This window comes from Ixodes scapularis, unplaced genomic scaffold (assembly GCF_016920785.2).
Source record: "Ixodes scapularis isolate PalLabHiFi unplaced genomic scaffold, ASM1692078v2 PGA_scaffold7__128_contigs__length_106722199, whole genome shotgun sequence".
Lineage (NCBI taxonomy): Eukaryota > Metazoa > Arthropoda > Arachnida > Ixodida > Ixodidae > Ixodes > Ixodes scapularis.
In genome coordinates this window covers 13,653,401-13,675,709 of record NW_024609882.1, presented here as the reverse complement: position 1 = coordinate 13,675,709, position 22,309 = coordinate 13,653,401, and the positions used below count along the sequence as shown (strand labels likewise).

The 22,309-nt window shown below is 48.1% G+C and overlaps 1 protein-coding gene and 1 non-coding gene across 20 annotated transcripts in view; both read left to right on the top strand.

Annotated features, from left to right (window-relative positions):
* LOC8052029 (E3 ubiquitin-protein ligase TRIM33) overlaps positions 1-22,309 on the top strand; it is a 123,532-nt gene that overhangs the window by 94,395 nt on the left and 6,828 nt on the right. For 3 of the 19 annotated variants that reach the window (XM_040504672.2, XM_040504668.2, XM_040504667.1), the window contains exons 2-16: positions 178-497; positions 1,028-1,287; positions 1,383-1,593; positions 1,879-2,139; positions 3,556-3,627; positions 6,057-6,374; positions 8,134-8,507; positions 9,827-10,078; positions 10,769-10,997; positions 13,591-13,662; positions 15,145-15,470; positions 18,780-18,905; positions 19,535-19,646; positions 19,739-19,813; positions 19,896-20,048. In XM_040504672.2, the coding sequence (XP_040360606.1) occupies positions 178-497; positions 1,028-1,287; positions 1,383-1,593; positions 1,879-2,139; positions 3,556-3,627; positions 6,057-6,374; positions 8,134-8,507; positions 9,827-10,078; positions 10,769-10,997; positions 13,591-13,662; positions 15,145-15,470; positions 18,780-18,905; positions 19,535-19,646; positions 19,739-19,813; positions 19,896-20,048 (3,161 nt within the window). The remainder of the gene's footprint in view (positions 1-177; positions 498-1,027; positions 1,288-1,382; positions 1,594-1,878; positions 2,140-3,555; positions 3,628-6,056; positions 6,375-8,133; positions 8,508-9,826; positions 10,079-10,768; positions 10,998-13,590; positions 13,663-15,144; positions 15,471-18,779; positions 18,906-19,534; positions 19,647-19,738; positions 19,814-19,895; positions 20,049-22,309) is intronic. The other 16 variants (XM_040504675.2, XM_040504674.1, XM_040504673.2 and 13 more) reach the window with 12 other exon arrangements.
* On the top strand, positions 14,851-14,932 carry Trnas-cga. Its single transcript has one exon. It is a non-coding gene; the product is annotated as a tRNA-Ser (tRNA).

Here is a 22,309-nt window from a genome sequence, read left to right as displayed (position 1 = left end):
CCGCATTGGATCAACCGGCGTTCTATGAAATGTCCGGTACTCGTGCACGGCATGTAAGGAAGTTTTGAATGATTGGTGTTACCCAGTGGTGTAGGCAGTAAACTCTGTACTTCTGTAATAGGGTGTTCAAGTTGTATGAGGTACACCATAAAGAATCTTTTCCTTCTGTTCTTGCAGTTCGGTGCGCAGAATGCCAGCAAGACATCTCCGGCCAGGATGTCATCAGTCATCTGTTCCTCATGGAGCATCTAGCTAGCAACAGCGAAAACAAGGGCAGCGAGACAGCCAAGACTTACACCTGCACCAGCTGTGAAGACAGCGCCTCAGCCACCGGGTTCTGTGTCGACTGCCAAGACTGGCTGTGCCAGACTTGCATCGACGCTCACCAGAGGGTCCGAGTCACCAAGGACCACACCATCAAGACCAAAGATGAGCTGGAGGGAGAGAAGCCAGCCACTCTTGGCCAGAAGTACATGTTCTGCGAGAACCACAAACAGGTACGCCATAATGCGTGGCTTTCTCTTGTGGTTTCGTTGACTAAAATAGAAGTAAAGTGATAGGTCCGAGTGAAATCATTCCGGTTTCTGATGCGATCCAGATGGCCAACTCAGTTTGCTGAAAACACGTGGGGATGGCAGCTACAAATGTTATTTGTGTTAACGGTGGAACAGCTAGATTTTGATTGATGTCCCAGCTGTCTAAGACTCTCTGTTTTCACTTTCAAATTTCATGCATTATATTCAGTAATTTGCAATACCTGAGAGCATGGGGTGGTAGCTTGGTATTAAGACTGCCGCATATATGCTCAAATTGTAGTATCTTGAGGACCTTGAATTTACAACTTTCTGAGAAGGGTAAACAAATATTATATTATTAAATGAGCCAGGCCCACCTTCCCGGCTAAAAGGGTTGATTTTTCTGAGATCTGCTGACAGGATTAAGAGACTAATAACATGAGCGAGGGCAGCTTGAACTTGCCTCAGGAAACTGCACATGAGTTACTGCTAGAGGCTTGCCTGGCTTCCAGGAGCAACTCAAGCTCTACTGCGAAACCTGTGACAAGTTGACTTGCCGTGACTGCCAGCTCCAAGAACACAAGGACCACAAGTACCAGTTTATATCCTCAGCTTGTGAGCAGCAAAAAACTAGTTTGAATGGACTCCTTGCCAAAATTAGGGAAAAGCAGTCCTACATAGAGGGTGCCCGCAACCTTGTCAGCAAGCGCCACCACGAGATTACGCAGCAGGAGCAGAAGGTGACAAGCGACATCAAGATGTTTGCAGTAAGGTGAGGCTCTTGCTTTGTCAACTGACCTTTAGTGCTTGTGACCTTGGCCAACAGGTATCCCTACTGAGTTACCTTTCTTTGGGTGACCTGTGCAGGTTCATCACTGAGATCAACAAGAGGGGAAAGTTACTTCTGCAAGAGCTAAACGACATCTGCAATAAGAAGAAGATGCAGCTTTCTTCGAAGAATGAAGAATTGATGGCTCTCTCCCTCAAGCTAGCCCAGTGTCACAAGTTTGCCGAGGCAGCCATCAACCGTGGCAGCGACGTTGCCCTCGTGTTCAGCAAAAGGACCATCTGCAACCAGGTAGGCAGAATGACAGCCATTCATCGCTCTTTGGACTGCCTCCGAAGCCTGTTACTTGGGAGTATTTCTTGTTTCGGCACATTTATTTTTTTCCTGAACACGAGGTCCTTCTTTCCTGGGTCCTCTTACAACTGCCGTTAGATAGTGGAACGGACAGAATTTTCACTAAGCCTTCCGGCCATAGAGTGTGGCCGTGTCGGCGGGATTTCCCAAGTGCTCAGGCTCGTGCAGTGCGTGAGCTCTAACCCCGAGGGCAGAGGTGAGAGCTGGCTAACGCTCGACCAGATCGTGTCCCTGGGGCAACAGATGCGGACGGTGCTCAAGACCCGCTGCGAGATCCCCAACCCGCAGCATGTGGTGGACATCAAGTTCCTGTATGAGGCAGACTTCCTGACTAGCTACATTGGGGACATGGGCTGCATCCTCGTGGACCAGCAGCCCATTGTCGGCAACCCTCCCTGGGCAGCCAAGCCTCCGCTGGTGACGGCCGCAGCGCACGCCCAGCACAGGCCTGTGCCCGACGGACCCTCGTCCACTTCCGGGCAGGTGGGTCCCCAATACACCACGAGTGCAAGTTGTTCGAGTGCTTGTCAGCTTTATTTATTTTTATACAATGCGTGGCTCTGGTGTTTCCCTGCAAATTAAGCTAGTAAAGAACTAGGTAGAGACCTTACAGGTGATGTTTTGCTGCTTCCTTGTGTACATTTAGGCTTCGCCAGCAAAATGAGCCCATTGAAACCACCCACGGGACCATTGATCGATTTGTCTATGCCTTTCCGAAGCAACCGGAGTGCGTTTGACCTTTTCCTCTAGATTATTGTTTTAACTCTATGCCACAGCTGCTTCCTATCCCCTCTCTCGTCTGTTTGCATTCGAGGGGGTTATCAAGTGACATATTCCTGGAATGCCAGCTGTAAAATTGAGTGTCACGTTGTATGTCCGACAAAACACTAATACCAATATTTTTTGTCATCTAGGTGCATGCCGTTGTGGTTCTGTTCTTGTGGACATAATTGGGGCAGTTATTAAGTGCATCTCTTGAAATAACAACTCTAGTGCTGCCTACAGGAATACCAGGAATGTGAACTTCTGGTGTTTTTGGAAGCATCCTGGTAGCTTGTGACGTAGGCAGCAGTTAGTGACAGTTTGAGAGTTCCAGATCTTGAAGGGTCCTAGATACATGTGATTCTATGGGACTCCCCCTCTAACTACCTTCAAATGCATTATCGGACGTCTCAAATGTTTTGATTGATTGCCGCCTATGGCTTCTGGAGTGTGAACATGCAAAGTTTTTGATATTTGAGAAGTGCATTCATCCTGTTATTTCTGTCCCAATGTGGTTGCGGTACTAATACTCTGTACCATCAATGTGGTTGTGGCTATGCATGCTACTACTGTCTTTGATGGCTGCTTGTTGGGTGCCTGCAATATTGCATTGCTCTGAAACAAGCACTGGGACTGCTAGTAGAGCAGCTGATGGGTTTACAGGGTTAGCCTTAGCTTCTAGTGGTTTTGTTTCGTTAGTGGCATTACCAATATCCTTGCCAATACGTTTGTCTAAAAAAAATCAGCTTTTTGCAAGATGATCTCCAGCTGTTATGAGTGTTGATGAAAATTACCAGGAGTACTTGGAGGTGGGGTTACTTAGCAAAGAGATTTCTTCAGCTAGCGTTCTCCAGCAGCGATTGAGATGCACCGACTAAATGGAAGGCATGGCGTGCTGGGGGTAAGGCTAGATAGACGGTATTGCAATGGCTTTGCACAGCTGGACATGATGTAGCCGCACACTTTTTTGGGTTCTCTAACGGTCGGCTAGGTTCTCTGGATTCTCTTCTTCAGTTCCACTCTGCATGCTCTCTGACTCTCTCTCTCACGTGTGCTCCTTGTTTTTTAGTTTTGCCAGTCGCTCTCTGCCTCACTCCCGTCGTGTCTGTTCTTGTTTGTGGCCGCCGCTGCACACAGTCTGTCCCACGGTACCCCGAGGGTTACCACCCCGCATCGCACCCTCCTGGTTCAGGAGCAGGACTCTATCACGTGGGTATCTTCTATCCAAGCCCTCTTTGGCCCTCCCCCCTCCCCACATGCCCCCCACAGCACAAGGCTTTCCCCGCTGTCGTGTCTTGTTCGTTTCCGTTCTGCCGACACCTGCGGTGCAGGGCGCAAGAGTGTCGCTGAACCGAGAGGAATACGCGGGCACAAAAGAGCAGGAGGGCCTGCCCTGAAACTAGAAACAATAGACCCTTTCCGAAATTCAGTCTGGTCATTCTGATTACCGTCCGACGCGTCTGTACCATACTAAAGTGGCCTTCTGGGATGGCTGATGAAGGGAAAAGCTGGAGATGCTCCCAAGCAGAGGATGTGAGATCTGTACATTCGGGACGTTGGTAGAACGCAATGCAAGTGCTGCGCCAGCATGCATTTTAAACTCAAGTTCAGTCAACTTTTTTCCACCGAGTCGGCTCAGCCACTTGATGACAGGAATCTTGTCAACAAGTTTATGGGTCAGCGCTTTGTGCTGGCCACTTCTTGCGTTCACACCGTGGAAACTGGAAACGAAAAAAAAAAAGACTTACAATTTTATCTAATGCCAAATGAGAGTGCAGCTCTTAAGGAGGAAGAGGGGAAGGTATGCCCCTTCTCTCCCTCCTTTCCTGGTCTCCCGCTCCCCCCCCATTTAGTGGACAAATTTCCCCGCTAAATTTAGCAGTCACTTTTCACCGCTAAATTTAGTGGAAAAGTTTCCCACTAAATTTAGCGAGGAAATTCTCCTGATAAATTTAGCGGGGAAATTTTCCCGTTATGCAACGCGTGGTTATGCCCGGTTGCATTATTCCCATAATACAACGCGTGCAGTTACGTTGACGCCGATGGCGACGCCGCTCAACTTGGAAACGGGCGCCTAAGAGCTGCGCTCTAAAATAGAGAAAGAACTCGTTCTCATCTGCTATTGACATGCAAAATTGACTGTGCCCGCTGAAATACATTTTCGTGGCTGCCATTAGTTTGGCAAATAAACTGCAACTTGAACCAGCAGATGGCACTGAATTTTGAAAAGGGTCTATTGGATAAGTCATTGTTCTCTCATGGATAGCTATGGGTGTAGCTCTTGGAAGAAATCTGGTTGCACACAAACATTCATAGATGGTCCAATCGGCGGTCTAGGGTTTCCTCGTACTGTCCAGCGAAAGTTAACAAAGCGTGATGCGACATCGTTGTCATTGTCCGTGAACCAAGAAAACTCTGTGTAGGTTGTCAGGTTTTTGTTTTTTGGCCCTTTCATTCTTTTTGTATGCCTCCTTGATTGCTTGTTTTGTGTTGATTGTGATAGTAAGATGGCCTTGCTCATTGTGACGCTGTCGTGGGCTGTCCGAGTCTTTGTGATTAGCTTTGTGATTAGCCGGAATCTTTGTATATAATGCTCAAACCGTGTATTGGTGGGGAGGAAAGATTTTGTTTCAATGAATTGATAAACAAAATCTTAGTAGTTATAATCTCTATCACTATTGTAGTTTATTGCACACATATCGACTCGGGTCTGCAGCTGAAGAGGTAAGCCCATTGGGCTGCTCAGAGGACTTCAGCTGCGTCTGCAACGTCATCCCAAATAGACTCTTCAGAAGTTGGAGCCACCTAGTGGCTTGCTGAAGACTTCCAATTTGTTCGCTCTAATGGCAACGATAGCCAACCAAAATCGTCAAAATCGACCACTTTCGACCTTGTGAGTAGAAGGCAACGTGCAACTTGCTAGAATTGATTGCCCGCTTCCGCTTAATTGCATTTGAAGACTCTCGCTTTTCCTGGCACAGAGAAGGTGTGCAGTGCCACTATTAGAACGTCTGGTTTGGCGGTGGACAGGGTGGATTGATAGACTTTTGCGAAGGGTCTTTTCCACACTGGAAACAACTTTATTTTCGCGGGTTCAATATTTCGTAGATTTCACGAACGGCAGGTTTTGGGAATATTGCGCAGGCACAAAACTATACGATTGAGAGAGATTTACTGCCTATTCGTTACGATCGGGTATTATATCCGCACAATCTATTTTTCGCAACATTCTTTAAATTGAGAATGCCGCAGAACTGAGGTCCTCGCAAAATTTAAATCGTTTACAGCATTGACTCCCCTCATCTACTTTGGTCTTGACTGTCCGATTCTGTTGTCCAACGCTCGGAGGCGGTTGCCCTTGTCGATGTTTGGAGTGAGCTTGCGTGCATCCTTGCAGTCGGGGGGGGGTAAAGACGACAGCAGAATGTGTCAGGCTTTGACGTCGGTCGTCCTGTGAGAAAAAGAGTGGAGAAAGAAGGCAGACGATGGGCTAGGCATGCTCGTTTTGCCTCGACATCAACTCGATTGATTTTGTGCACGCCGGTCTTAGCGTATATCGAGGCGTCGCCCGAGTGGGACCGCAGACATCTACGCTCCACCGTGGGGAAGTGGTGGTTACACGAGCCCTCTGCTCGCAGTACCCCCAGCGGCAGGGCCCCATGCCCCCCCTGCACGCCCTGGCGGGCAACCCTCCCCGGCCAAGCCCCCCCGGCTACCCCGGTCCCCCGTACGGGTACGGCATGGGAGGGGGCCCGCCCCCGCAGCTGCGCCACCTGCTCAACCAGGGCCCCCTGAACCAGAAGGGCCAGGGCCCCAGCATGGCCGCCCTGAGCCACATGGCGCGCCTGGGACCCCCCGCCATGACGGGTGGCGCCTACGCCATGCAGAAGGTGGCCCCCGGGGGACACCCTATGCACTCGCCTCTCCAGCCGGGAATCAGGCACCCGCAGCAGCACGTGAGCCGCTCTCTCTTTGGGCTTCCCGCACGCTCCGTCCTGGGCAGAAACGGCTCCACTTGCGGCTGGACGAGGGAATTAATCTCGGCGGAAAATGATCCAGCTGGATCCAGCTACCGTAAAATACTGCGGAAGCGCCCACTCCGTTTAAGGGCCCGCCCTTAACGTGTTCCAAACTTGGGAATTCTTGAAATTGTACGTTAAGCGCCTGATTGGATTGGACAAGCGCCCGTGTCTAGATCAATCAAATTTCCAGTGAAAGTGGAGTGGGTGCGCTACCCCGGTATTTTCCGATAGGACTCATGACATTCGTGTTTGTCTTGCTTGAAATGCACCACAACGCAAAACCCGGGGCTCCTGCATTCCTTGGAAGTGAATGACGGTGCAGCACTTGCTCGAGGCACGTCTTACGCATTTGTGCAACAACGGTGTCGGTACTTGCAAGAAATGTAAAGCATAAATTTTATCATGAGGGGCTTTAGCTAGGACCAGTTTCACGTTCTAGCTGCAAATGGAGCGATTTTCACCCGGGACGGAGGGTGCGGGGGCACGAAGCAATGGTTGCTCGGTAAAGCCGGCGTTGTTGACCCTGCGAGCCCGGTATATCATGCTAGTCCTGTCTGTCACGGTTGTCAGTGTTGCGGTCGACTTCGAAGCTACCTCGGTTGTAGCCACATTGACCGCATCCATGGAGGTAACTTAGCTCGACCTTGGCAGGGGTTACATCATCTTAAAGGGGCACCAAAGCGCTTTTCGAGATCCTTGTTTCATTGTCATAGCTCAATCTACGAGCTTTAAGGATCCTAAAAAGCCCTAAATTACATTCATACGCGGCCGATTCGCATATTTAAAAAGGGACAGAAGATTGCAACACTTACTGTTGGCGTAGGAGGACAGATGGCGCTACCGAATTTTATTGAATAGGGTTGAACGACAGAAAGCGCTTGTCAGCCACTCGCAAGCGATGGGTTCTTGCGTGAACGAGCGGCCGATCCGTCCTGCTTGTCCACGTTGGATCCAATCTCTCGCGAGTGGCTGACAAGCACCCTCCGTCGTTTGACCATACTCAGCAAGGTTTGGTATCACCATCTGTCGTTCTGCGCCAACAGTAAGTGTCACAATCTTCTATCTCGTTTTTAATATGCAAATCGGCTGCTCATGAATGTATTTTCGAATTCTTTTAGGATGTGCAGAGCTTGTAGATTGAGTTATGACCATAAAACGAGGATCTCAAAAAGCACTTGAGTTTCCCTTTAATGTCGTGTTCCTTGCCTGACGATGCTGCAAGCATAAAGAGGCGGTTTAGTTCCAATGTAATTTGTGGGCACGCGCTCTGGAAGTACAGCTTCTCTAATTTGTCGATGGTAGACTTCATGCATCTTCACTGCCGGTGGAACTAGAACCGAAATCACTGGTTATAGTTCCGTAATTTACTTGAGACTGATAAAAGTATATATAGACAAGCACATGCAGCATCCCAATTTTTTTACACATTATGTGTGCTTCTCAATTTAAAATTTTTTTTATTTTCCTAGTTTCGGGTAAATTTCGGAAGTCAGATGTCAGCTTACTTGCGTTTTTACACTTTTTACTGGTTGTGGTGTTGGAAGATGTAGTTTCACCCTATGCCATTTTACTCATTGGTTCTTCGCCAGTTTTAGGCCGTGGCAGTTCTGATCACATTGGCTGTACCGTTGGGTGTGCCCTCAAATCATTGGCTCGATTGCAGCTTAACTGGTTGTTCTACCGTGTTTTTCAGGGGGGACCATCTCAGCAGGCCATGGCGGCAGCACAGCAGGCTCGCATCCAACAAATGAAAGAGCATCAGCAGCAGAGACAACTACAGCAGCAGCAGCAGCTGCATCATCAACATCAGCAACAGCAGCAACATCAGCAGCAGCAACAACAGCAACATCATCAGCAGCAGCAACAGCAGCAGCAGCAGCAACAGCAACAGCAACAGCAACAGCAGCAGCAACAGCAGCAACAACAGCAGCAGCAGCAGCAACAACAACAGCAACAGCATCATCAGCAGAATCATCAAGTCCCTCAGCAGATGCAAGTCACCGCTAGTGTCCCCATCACCCTTAACTCGTCCATCACCATTTCACCCATCAGCTCCGACAAGTCCAGGTGAGTTTTCTGTCTTTGACATGGGCTGCGCAACAAATGCTGTGTGAGAATGCCCTCTATACATGCCCTCCGGTGATATGCTCTCACACAACGTGTCCTGCTCCTTTTTTGTCTGTGATACAGTCTAGGCTCATTACAACAGACCTGGTTACAACAGACATTTGGATATAACATACAGATTTGTGAAGTTCAGTTGGTTTTCCTCTACATACCATTGACTCTATTTCATATCTGCATACAACATACCCCCTTTAATCAGACCGAAATCTTGGTCAAAATCAAGGTCTGTTTAATGAGCTTAGACTGTATACTCTTGTATAAGAGTGGTGCAATCACTGAGGCAGCTTTTTCATCATTAGTTTTCATTGGCATAAACACTTAATTTTGAGGACTTGTTATCACCAATGTTGATGAGCACTTAATGGGAAGCTGAACAGGTTCCGACTGTGCATTTTCTATGTCCTATACCGGCCTGCTCTTTGTCAGCATACTGGTTTGCAAGCTTGCTCTCAGGTGGTGTGCTGAGTGCAAAAACGTTGGAAATGTCGTAGAAGAGGCTCGCAACGGTGGGATAACTGCGATAAATAACGATTTTAACAAAATGTATGAACGATGATGCTATTTCATTTTGCATTTAGAAACTAGCAAGCTTTTCTATTCAATAGAAAATAAATTGTAAAGCAGACGAATGTTTGTTTAATTTTGTCCTCGGCTATTCATCCGTGCACCGCCGCTGGAGAGGCTAATGAATAACACGCAACAAAATCTCTTAGAAAGATAGACATGAGACTTGTTGTCAAAGGACAATTTGCATGTTTAGAATTTCGCAAGTCGTGTTTCTTTGCGGCCGTAGCCTGCAGACGACCCTAATCTGGTTCTGATCGGTTCTTGTCTGTAAAGAAAAAGGATGTACGAAGGACAAGGAGAAGGAAGACAGACAGGCATTCCTAGTCCAGGGGCTCTTTTGGATCTCGAGGAACCCCTCTCTGGCTTGACTAAATTGATATGGCGATAAACTGGTTGAGCAGCCTGCATACCTCGTAAACAGTGAGGCACCTACCTGCGAGGAAGGGCTTTTCTCACAGTTCAGTGGATTGGTCTGCTGAAACAGTGCCTCAACTGGGAAGACACTTCACTTGAGGACGGTCGAGTGGGGTTCCTGGAAACCCGGTTTGAGCTATGTGTTCGACGATTGCCAGCTTTTGCAGCTCACCATCTCGTTCCTCTCGTTCTTTTTCCGCGATCGCTTAGCTGGCCTACTCCGTGATTACGGTTGGCGCTTGACGGGCGAAGAACCGACCAAGGGTGACTGGTTTCAGGTCGTCCGGGAACGGGCCCCTGCCCTGCCCTCCACCGCTGGCCACGGGGGTGCAGATCATCCCGCAGCCCAAGACGCAGGTGATCATGCTCGACTCGACCGGCGCCGCCCGCGCGGCCGCCCTGCAGCAGCAGCGCCGGATGTCCGCCACGTCGAGCTCTTCCTCCAGCGGAACACCCCCGTCAACCAGGATCCCCTCCCACCTGATCCAGGGAGGGTCGCCCAGGCTGCCGGAGGCCAGCGTGCTCGAAAGGTGCGTCCGCCACTCCTGCGTACCGGCCACGAGAGAGCTCTCTTTTCTGGCGATTTTTTTCGTGGCAGTTGGTGAGTCTTGTTTTCCCTCGGGTTTCTTTTGGAAAAGGTGAGTAGGACTGCTGGATAGAATTCTCTGCTCGGCACGGGAGCTGAGGAACATACTTGGGCCAAAAGGCTGAAAAGGGGCAGAAGTAGCCAGGAAGGGGCGCAGGCGTTTTTGTTTATAAAAGTATCTTGTAGGTTGCTCCATTGAGAGTTCATGCATGCGAGTCGACTCTCAACCATGTAGCAAGCTGGCTCGTGGTAACGTGTGGCCTTTCGTAACACGAGCGCGTGACGTGGCCAAAGGTTTACATTGTAAGGAACGTTGTTTTGCGATTGGCTACACTAAGGCTTCTCTTGGCTAGAGGCAGTCTTGCCATCCAGACGTGGCACCATGGCACGCTCGAAGCCAAAGGATGCGCCTCTCTTTCGAAAAACGTTGTCTACTCGGTTCGATCCTAAGCTGACAGTGCGGTGGGAGCTGCACGCTCACCGGGCTAATAAACCACTTTCTGTGTGTAGGTATGGGTGCGTGGCGAAAGATGGACATATGGCTGGTCCCAGAAGCACGCAGCTTCCGCTACACAGTCAGCCTGGGGGTTAACGGAGTGTGTGTATGTCGCATGACGGTGGGCCCTTTCCGCAGGAGCAACTCGATCACCATCACGCCGGTGGTGGCGCAGTCGGTGGCGTCTGCGCGCACCTCGTCCCCGTCGGTGTCCGTGGTGCGCATCAAGGAGGAGCCCAAGTCGCCGGGAGAGCAGCAGCTGCCCTCGTGCAGCGGGGACTCGGTGGCCCGGGCCGTCCAGGCGCCCCTCAACGGCACCAGGGCCAGCCCCTCCGAAACCGCCGCTGGGATGGCCTCTCGCTCCCTGGTGAGGGACCTGGTTTACTTGGCCATCACTTGGAATCGTCGTCGATTCATAATTATGATAATAAAAATCCGCAGCTTTTCGGCACTGTGTGCAAAGAAGTGACAGCTGTGTTTGCACGTTGCACATAGTAACACCCACCTCCGCGCGTATCCAATCTGTTTACTCCGCCGTGCACAGCACAACCTCCTGGTCATTGAGGAATGTTGGAAAGATAACTCGCTGCGCGGACGAGTCGGTGTCCTTGTCCGAGACTAAATTGAGACCGTTACCGTGCTGAGTTGCCGTTACCAGCTCTGGGTTGCTTCACACCCGATAGCCCCTGCCAATGTGTGTGTAGCGGCGTCCCTTGCCGCCCTTAGAAGACAGTGCTGCGAGAGCTAAGCGCGCGCACTGTGCCCAGTGTCGTGGGGCAGCGCACGTGCGGCAAGTTCTCTACCTGACGCAGCGCCAATGCTGTGAATGCAGCTGAGAAGTTCCTATAGCAGCTATTGCCGTGAAATAATAATGTTTATCCAACCCTGGAAGGCTGCGACCTCGCGGCAAGTCAAGCGCCCCGTGTTAAAGTCCTACGCTGCCACAGTTACGTAATTTTAAATTTTTAGAGCTTGATTGTTTGAAATCTGATCCATTTTTTGGAGGGTCTCGCAGTAATAGACCAACCTCACCAACTATATTGGCTACGCCGCCGATGCTGCGATGCATTGAGGCAACTTTAGTCTTTCCGTATGTGCGACAATCTCGCTGGAGCTTCGCGTGCAGGGCGTGCAGTTTGGCCCGCCTTCTGTGGATTTCAGTTATGGCGGCGTCATTCATGCATCGAACAAGTGGCGAGATTGGTATGTTTGTCATCATTTAGCAAACTCGCCGGGTGTGGTGGCTGGAGCGCGTATAACTTCAAAAGGACCTGAAAACGCATGGTTGAAGACGCAAACACTTTCTCTTAAAAAATCCACAGTCTTGCTACCGATTACTGCTACGGACAGCTTTACGGCAACTCCACTTCATTCTAGCTTTTGAAAAAACGATGTGCTCCTCTTTAGTATCACCTAGGAAGACTACACGTCAAATATTACGACTTAGTTCTGTCTAAATGTTTCTCAAACGGTTCGGCAAACTTTGTAATGTGCCAAGTTGCCGAAATCGGCTTACTCCAGCGGGCGAATTGAGCTGCACCCAACACTGCAGTCGAGGCTGCAGCGTGGGCGTAGCTAGCATTGAGCTAAACGATATCACCATTGCCCCTTTTTGGTTGTTTTGACTTCTCCGGGCAAGCGTAGCCGGTGACGTCAGCAAAGTTTCCTTTTGGTGCTTAGCGGAGTTTACGTCATTGGCGTAACACACATGCGCAGCATGCTTCTTGGGAGTCGTCCTGCCGTTACTCCTGTCTCCAGCATCGCAACCGCTGTCGTCATCTCACCGTTCGTGATTATTGTCTTTCGGAGTTTCGTCCACACTATTAACACTATGTGCGCAGACTTATTCCGCATTTGTGGAGACGTCACTGAATGTCGTCGACACCAAAATGTGGTAAAGAGTGCGGTGCAGACAACACTTGCGCCTGGCACACGCCCGTTCCTGTCCCGCCTCTTGTTTTGTAGAGGTTCACGTGACATCTCGTATCACGTGATAGCCATGTTCTTGGTGGCCCGAGGCCGATGATGCCGGATGGAGCCGAAGTTTCGGTTTCGATTTCTGCTCGTGTATAGATGTTTTCTGTTTCCTGTCATTCTCAGTCACATGAATTCTGTTACCTGGAATATGTGAGACAAAATAGGCGAGGCAAAACAAGAATGCAACGGACGCCGCCAACGAACGAGCATACGGCGCCAAGAGCCGGCGTCTATAGCAGACAATCTTTTCAACTCAAAGCGGCGCGCGTTCCGCAGGCAGCAACAGTCGCAGAAACAAAAACAGGCGCGGTAACAACAAGCAACTGCAGTTCCTTGTCTGTTAAAGACGCCGGCTCTCGGCGTCGTCTGCTCGTTCATTGGCGGCAGTTGGCGTCGCGACCGCTAGCGACATCTCTTGTCTCCCGTGCGAAACGGCGCCGTGTTGTTTGAAGACCGGTGGCGTTGCTGCATTTCCATAGGAGCTAAGCCTTTTTCTTTCTTTACTTTTTCCTCAGAAGTTCGCTCTTTGCAAATTTTACAAACAAAAAAATGCACCATCTGTGGGCAACGCTGCACAAAGTCGTAGCGCGATAGGTTAAGAAACCAAATTTTGCGGTCGATTTAAAAAGCCTGGCCTCTCCTTGAATCACCCTGTATGCATGCTTTGAACCTGTCGTCGTCCCGACAGGGGAGGGAGGAACTCCCCACTCAAAGAGGCTCTTTTGTGTGTCCCAGACGTCGCTATTCTCCCTTTACAAAATTATAGAAGATTAACCCTTCACCCAAAATTCACACAAAAGGCAGCTTTGGGGTTAGTTGCGCTGGCCCAATCACTGGCGTGCTTCGACCGCTTCTGTGGCTGGAACGGCTTGGGCATCCTGACGTCAGCCTCGCCACACCTGCTCTGTGGCATTTGCTTTCCTGCTCTGGATGTGCTGGGATTTAGTGAATGTGTCGGCGCTAACATTTGTCTGTTGTTGCAGAATGACTTTGCCAACCAGTCCATTGGCAACATGCTTCAGTCTGGCGGGTCTAAGGAATCGAGGCAGGAGAAGGTGAGTCGAGGGGAGGCTCTGCCGAGTCGCGTGCTGTTTCGAAGCTCAGGTTACAGGCTCGCTCTTCTTGTCTACTTTGTGCAGTCTGCATTAGTGATACACAGTGCACTAAACTGTAATCAAAATAATGATTTGTAACTTATCTTCAAACGAGGTTATTTCGGAAACCGCATTTTTTTACCCAGGTCTCTTTTGGTACGGCGCCACTTTTACGTCGAGCCTGACGCAAGGACATTTGCTTTATTCGTTTTAAAGAATGTTCAGGTGTCTTTTCGAGCTAAATATTAGTGTCTCCGTGGTGTGAATAGACCATGGTTGACATTCAGACGATAAAATGGCCGCTAGAATTTCGTTGCAGTGCCCTTAAAGTACACAGGAAAAAAAAATATTTTTTTGCAATGCCGAAGTATGCGTGTCATAAAATGAACCTCCACCGAAAAAATTTTGTTACCGCGATGCTTACGTTGCGAGAATCAGTTTGGGTATCACGGTGCACACTTATTTTGGGGTAATGTGCCAAAATAGAAACATGTTCTGGATTGCTCTTCACTTAAAATGAGTGTCGCGACGGGCTAAATGATTTTTTGGGGGGAAAAGTTTGTTTTGTGATATGTAGGTGTCCCCATCCAAGCCCTTAAAAGCCCGTGGATGCACTAGCTTAGGACCGAGTTGTTGCAATTTCTTACGACAAGAGATAACAAACCGGTGCCACCCACGAGGTGACCCTGGAACTGCATTTTACTAAAGCGAGGGTTTTCCCTTATTTGCAGGATCCAATCGCGAAAAATGGTTGTTTGTAACATTGTTGCAAGTTGTTCAAGAAAGAATGATGCTAAAAAAATTACCGCATCTCCACGTGGTGAATGATGTTGATTGGGGCCAAGCTCCGGTGGTGCTGATGATGCTGATTTTGTTCATAGGTAGTGCTCATGGTGCTGATTTCGTTTTCATCCATGTCAGAAAGAGAATGTGTGGTATGGAACGTGGTTATATGCGCAGTTGAGCATTTGACCGCAGCGCCCTCTCTATAAACGTTGAGCCAGTGCATGCAACGTTTAACGCGATTATATACGCATTTGACCCAATGCCTCCTCCTGTATAGACGTTGAGCGGCTACATGCAACGTTTCATCCATGACATCCCCAGCCCTTGAGTTACTACCACATCTCAGAGCCCCCTACTCGTCCCGCAGTCGTGGCCGAGCGGTTAAGGCGATGGACTCGAAATCCATTGGGGTCTCCCCGCACAGGTTCGAATCCTGTCGACTGCGCGAGCATTTTTTCTTTTTCTAAGAAGACAGATGGGATGGCAATCGATGTGAGCACGGACACCGGACAAGGCTAGACCCTAATGAGCTTTGCCCCTAAAAAGAAACGTGAACTATACGGGAGACCAGCGTCTTCATAAGAGATTGCACTAGGTGGCGAGGGAGCGGAGGGGTTTCTGGGTAGCAAGGCTGAGGGGGCGTCCTGTGGTGTGCAGCAGCCGGGGCAGCCGGGGGGGCAGCAGCCCGCAGACAGCAGCTGCAGCCCCTCGTCCATAGCTGAGGCGGTCGGCTCTCCTCGGACGGAGCCCTCTGGCGGCGGAGGGGGGCCCCCCGTCCAGGACTGCTTCGAGGACCTCTCAACTCTGGAGGAGCTCCTCAAGATCGGCGACAAGAGCTTCAGCCTCATGCCCCGGGGGGGCAAGGGACCCACCCCGCCCTCCTCGGCGGGGGCCTCCAGGGCCCCCCCCCAGCAGAACGGGGCCCCACCCCCGGAAGGGCGCGGGGCGGGACTGAAGATAGTAGAGACGCACAGCCTGCAGAGGTACCTCCACATTTGCATTTCTTTTCAAAAAAGTTGGGTTTACGAACAATAAAACCCTGACAGATATATAATACCCATTAAACGGAGCTTCATTATAAAATCTAGCGTACAAGGAAGTATTCGTGAAATCTTGGCTGGAATTTGAAGAAAAAAAATACATATCTAGAGGAACAACTGGAATATGAGAGTCACATCAAATACAAGTTAAAGAACTCTAAACGCTGCTTTCAAAACGTATCAACTATACATCTTTAGGCAGCCTATTTCAGTTTTCAACGATTCTCGGTGGAAAAAGAAAATCCTGTCCCCACTCGGTTCGGGACAGGATTAGGAATATGGATTGGATTTAGGGCATGTTTAGGGGAATCAAAACGGGTTTATATCACTCAACCAAAGATTGGCACTTTGGTTTCACATTACCAGATTTTGCAAACATTTCCTGAAGCTTTTCTTCTTTTAGAGCGCAGCTCTTAGGCGCCAGTTTCCGGCTTGAGCGGCGTCGGCGTAACCGTGAGGTCACATGACCCCCCCCCCCCCCCCCCCCCCGCGAGGTCACCTGACCTCCCCAAGGTCATGGGACCCTCAGTACCCTTCCCTCATCCTCCTCCTCAAGAGCTGTGCTCTAATTCGGCGTTACAGGGAGCTGTAACCGACTCATTTTTTTCTTGTAATAATTGTATTTTACTGCAGTTTGGAGTGTTAGTGTAATAGCTGCGTTAGGTCCGGAACCATTTAATATGTGACGAATATTATATTTAAAGTGTTTCTAGGGGCTTTTAAAGTGTTATTAATGAGGACAAACAAAATGCATATGGCTGCAATGCCATAGACTGCCTTTAGTTAGTGACATTGAAGCCACCTATCTTTAAAATTTCATAATCTTTTCTTTGTAATTATTTTTAATCCTATTCCAGGAATTAATGTTAGAGAACAACCAATAACATCACTGGCTAGACCTGTTCGAACAAATGTGGCAATGCCAGATTTATGGTTACCCCGTAAAAATAATACTCCTATGTTCCGAAGCATCGCACCGAAAAAAACGCGTGAGGTCTCTGTCTATATTTATAATTACATTCAGGCGATGGGTATTTTCTGTTTGAGTTTGACGTTGACACTTGCGTATAGACAGTGACAAGTTAATAGTTCAGTAAAGCAATTGGTGTGCCAATTGGTTTATTGAAATCATATCTACAACTTAAGAAACAGCGGGTTGTTATTGATGGTTGTTGCTCTTCTTTTGGAAATGTACAGCAAGCTGTACCACGAGAAGTATATTAGGACCTCTTTCATTTAATGTCTATACATCAGTGATATTGTGAACATTGATAATGAAGCGCAGTTTATTATCTATGCAGACGATAGAACTTAAGCCTGTTTCTCTCTGCTGATGATGCTAATATAGTAATATGTGAAGCAAACTCTGTTCTGAGAAAGTTTTCCACATGGTCCGAGGTAAATCGGCTCAACGTAAAGGGGACAAAATCCGAAGCTATTTTATTTAAGGCTACAAATAAACCAGTCGCGGTATATCATACAATCCAACTTCGCACTTTGACAGTTGAACTACTAGCTGTATTTTTTTCGAAGCACTCGATGTGGGAATCTCACGTGAACTATCTATAGTTTGTCAACTTTCTCGAGCTGTCCGTCTTGTCGCTCGTTGCCAGAGTGTTTTACCCCCCACATTAAGGTACAAATTTACCGTGCTCTATTTCAATCTTATTGTCATCTTGTGTGGCCTAAATGACAAAAACAAATCTTTAAAATATATTACTGCTGCAGAAAAAAAGGTTACGCTATATTGCGGATGTTTTATATAAGGACCACACAGAACCTTTGTTTACGAAATTTCGAATGCTTCCTGTAAGAAGCGTGTACAAATCCCGTTTAATTCACGCGATTTGTTTCTCATCTGAGGCATTCGCAGATTTTTTAATACATTCTTTGAGCATTTACAACAAATGAAAGTAATGTTAACACACATTGTACAGAGACATGTGCTTCCTCAATCTCACACAAACTATAACTTTTAGTCACTAAGTACATTATAATGTACCATCCTTATTAAACGAGTGGATCACAAACAGCATAAACATGTACGCATTAAATAAAGAAGACCTCCGCTTGTGCTGTGCATAGCTTCGTCTAACGTGATTTTGAATTACCTGTTTTTGTCGTTATTTTTTTTATACAATGTGACGTGTTTTTGAGTATGTCAAAGATGCGGTCAATGTAAATGTAAAGAAATACCAGACCCAGTCGAGCTGTTTTTTTGAGAGCTTCTTGTCTGGCCTCTTGTCAAATAAAGCTTTGATTTGATCTGAGTTTGGGGGTAGCTCTTCCCACCTCTTCCCACTTTAGCGGAGCTAACGCAGGAGAGGAGGTTGCCTCTTCTTCTGCGTTTGCTCTATTAAACTGGAAAGAGGTAGGACGAGTTTCCCCGGAACTCTTAACCTATTACCAACGTCACTGAAACACTCAGTTGGGAAACTCGCCGTCGAAACCTGGGCCGCTGGCGTCCACTCAGACCGAGCTAAATGCGACAACAGCGGCACTCTTTGTCATTTGTCTGTACTGTGGTCACCTTGAGCTTTTTGAAAGCCTGTTTTTGCGTAAAAAACAAACGAAAAAGACTCTTTTTGTATAAAATTTATTGGAGTTTAGTACCAAATGATGGGCACGTGATGTTTTTATCATCTTTAGTTCGCAAGGTTTTGCGGAACAATTAATATTGTTTTTATACAACCATGCCTGAGCGAGCCGTTCAGGTAGCGCGTCCAGACCTAGGTGCATTTTAACTTCGGATGTTGAATGCGGCGCGTCCGTCGGGGAGACGGGGGTGGCACCCCTGTAACCTCTTCCGCTGTATCTGTTCTTAAAGCCAAAGTAGAAGTCACGTGCAGTTCCTCGAGTGGCCGCTGCGGGAGAAATGGTGGCGTCTTGTTCGTCATTAGCTCGGTGCTCGGAGACAGATCGGGGCCACTTTTTCAAAGCTGTCTCTATGGGAGTTTCCCAACTGAGTGTTTTAGTAACGTTGCCTATTACCGACTATAGTTGGTGGGTGTTTAAAAACAAAAACATAATTTCCACAAAAGTTTATTATTTCGTTGTTACTCGTTTTGCCTCTAAGGCCCACAGTTGCATTGCGCTTTAAGGTCAGAGTTCCCTTAGACTATTCCTATCGTTAAACTGAGGCTTTCCAGCGAGGCAGGGAGCTGCTCGATGCCGGGTGGTGCCACGCACCGTCCGTGTCAGGGCGTCCCTCCCCGGTGCGTCCAAGACGTTCATTTGTCCGTCGGCTTGCAGCAGCTCGGACCCGAACGAGGACTGGTGCTCGGTGTGCCACGACGGAGGGGAACTGCTCTGCTGCGGGTCGTGTCCTCGTGTCTACCACCTGCAGTGCCACGTGCCTTCCCTCAGCGCCACTCCCAGGTACTTCAGGGGCTCACCCGGAGCGCCCTTTCAGACCCTGTCCTTGCGCCACTCTAGGGCAGTGAGCTCCTTGGTGCATCACGCTTTGAGACATTAAAAAACAAACAGAAGAGTTCGAAAGAAAAACCAACTATGGTCAGCCTGATTAGGCATACAACCACTCGCCCTGAAAACTCGAAAAATATAATCTTGAAACATGTCTCGGAGCAGTTTTTCTCTGAGAAGCAGATTTTGTGGTTTGGTAAATTGTTTTCATGAAAATATTCTCTACATTAGAATCTTCGCTATATATCAGTCATTCAAATGCCTGTAACGGTAGTACAAGCATAATTTAACTTTGCTTCACTATATCCATATCTCTACTTTGATCAGCCTTTGCAACAGAGAGGTTCTACTTTATGCTACAATTGTTTGTTTTTTTGTTGTGGCACAATTGTGTATGTTTTATAGGGGACATAACCACTGTCAGGATGCGCTGTTTACCCCATTTCTCACAACATGAAAAAAGAAAATAGGTTGATTCAGTGATGTCTGGCCTGGAGCTCATATTTAGGATCTTTCTGTAGCTGTTGGCAGGCAGGTTGTAGCGCAGCGGGAAAGGAGCCTGAGAGAATTGTGTCTGTTTGCAGCGAAGACTGGACTTGCTTACTGTGCCTGGATATCCTCAAGTGCAACATCCCTCGGGAGTCAGCGGGTTCCAAGCGAAAAACTCCCGTTGGGCTCAGTGGAAGAGAGCTCCTGGTCAGTGCTGGCGCTTCCTTCCCCGTCTTTGAACACGGTCTAATCTAGCAGTTGGTTCCTCGTGGCTCATGGCGTCTTTGGCTCTCTTGCAGATATGCGAGAGGATCCTGCTACACCTGTTTTGTCACGAACTAAGCATTCCGTTTCACATTCCTGTAAGCCGGACGGTAAGTGCAAGATCCGACGGTTCAGTTCCCGGTGACGTGGCGCGAGGGCGCTGGTTTTGTGACAACCCTGGCGACGTTGCAGGTTCCCAACTACTACAAGGTGATCACCAAGCCCATGGATCTGACAACGATAAAGCAGAAGCTCTCTCCCTCGCACTTCAACCACTACGAAGATGTGCCCGAATATTTGGCAGATATCAAGCTCATCTTCAAGAATTGCTACACCTTCAATCATGTGAGTCGAGTTTTGCACAATGCTTAAGTTTGGAGACACTCCCTCGCTTTTAAGAGTGGGACGGTCCATCCTCCCTGCTTGGATTCTCTGCCATAGCTGGAAAAGGAGCAAACTCAAAGGAGCTTCAGGCATGCAGAAGATTGAGTTTTCGCGTTGGCTTTTGATGCTAGAAGTTCCCGAACTTTGACTGCAGCAGAGACTACTGCAGTCGTGCGTGCCATGCCTTGCATGCCGCGTCAGTAGTTCCTGGAAAATCGCCTGGAAAATTGCAAAATCTCTCTGCTACCCTCAATCAGTCCAGCTCTGTTCTTTCGTAATTATTTTTAATGCACTCATTAATTTTTTTGTATCAAGCTCGGAATAGTTAGAAAAAGGGGATTGAATAATGGTACCCCTTGTTAGAGCATAAAACTTAATTAATGCCCAGATGAAGATGAGAAAGTCAAACATTAACGGTAGAAGGATATGCAGTACTTTTTTATAATTTTGGTGCCCACAAAGGGAAAACAGGCCATACTAGTAATGTATGCGGACATCAACAATACACATTAGTGCAAAAGGAAACTCGGACAGGAAGAGGAAAACAAAACATTGATCGAAATGCCAAGAAAATGTGTTCAAATTCCTGTACCGAAAGAGTTTGCAAAACGTGTATTGAATGCGGAAGAAAAAGTTAATTGTTAAGGATTGTGCGCAAAAACACCGATTATAATACTTTTATAGCCATTAATCGGTGACAGTTCTGAACTTCCGGATATGTATATAAGAGCTTGGATTGGACACCAGGCATGAAATATGAACAGCAGAGGTCAACGTCATGCATGCTTCTGTGCAAACAACAGCAGATAATGCTCTTCCCACATTTTACTAAACCTCAATTTTAAATTAAAGTGAGATTTTAACATTATAAAAAGGAATTGTCGTTGTAGTTAACTGTAAAAAGCTGTAGAAATACAACATCTTTGCACATCTTGCTCATCACAATGCGTGGCATTTGGGAAATTCCACGCAACGGAAGTTCAACCTCAGCAACACTGAAGAGTGATACAGATGCAGGAGGCGTGGGAGGCTTTTAAAGGACCTCGTCATTGTGGTGATGATAAGAATCTTTTACTTGTTTCATGCCCTAATCCAGCCACCAAACAACCTAATGGTCACTGTCTGGTGGCACATAAATAATTTAAAAAAGAAAAAAACAATGCACAGTCTGAAATGATATTGGCTCTCGAATTCAGATATTTCACAAATCGGAGACCAAAAATATGCATACAAAGTAGCCGTTCGAATGGAACTAAATTTAAAATCACAGTCCCAATCCCAGTGCACGAAAACATGAGTTGCTGACAAATGTCACGTGCGCATCTTGGAAAGTTTCAGGCACACTGGTCTTAAAGTCTTTCTTTACGTGTGTGGCTTTCTGGAAAAACATTTTTCTCGGAAAATCATAGTTTTGTGAACTACCGCAAAACAGCAGTGCCAACTTGGATTGGGCTGAGACAGCGTACACCACGCGTCCCAAAAGTTCTCGGCCTGACACGGAAGGAGTGCGAGCACAGATACAAATTTTTATTATAGCGCATGGGTACTTATTAAGATTCGCGACAGATGTGTGCGCACAATACAGTTTTCCGGTAGCAGCCACCACCAGGTGGCAGTCCGCACAGTCGAGCTAAAACGAAGAAAGTGAAGGCACGTTCGGGGATTGAATATATTTCTCGTAAAGGCCTATCCCAGGCAGGCGTCCACAAGGACCAGGTGCTGACGTAGGCACAGGGTGCCCCATCTACAGCACAATGAAAAAGTGGGCCGCCAAATTCAATCGAGGATGGAAGAGCCTCGAAGGCGACCCTCGCCTCGGCAGCCCCGTGGAAGTGATCGCGCGAGAAAACGGACTGTCCGCACGACGAGGTAGTGGCAGGTCGCCGAGTAAAAATCTTTACCATCGCACAAGTCACGGGTGTCTTCAAAACCACAGTTGGAGTGCATGTTGACCCAACGTCTTTCACGAGATCTCCGCCAGATCAGTTCCAAGATAGCTCTCACGTGAGATAAAAACGCGCCCGCTACACCACATCGAGGGGCAGTCTCGAGCTGCTGGGGCCAGATCCCACAGGCTTCTGTGGACGAAACCTGGGTCCACCACTTTCAACCCGACAGCAAAGCCCAGTCTAAACGGTGGAAACACCCTTCCATTCTACCAGGGGTGGATCCCCCACCCGAACAATACCTTTTGTATTTTAGAAGCAAGGAAAAAAAAAAAA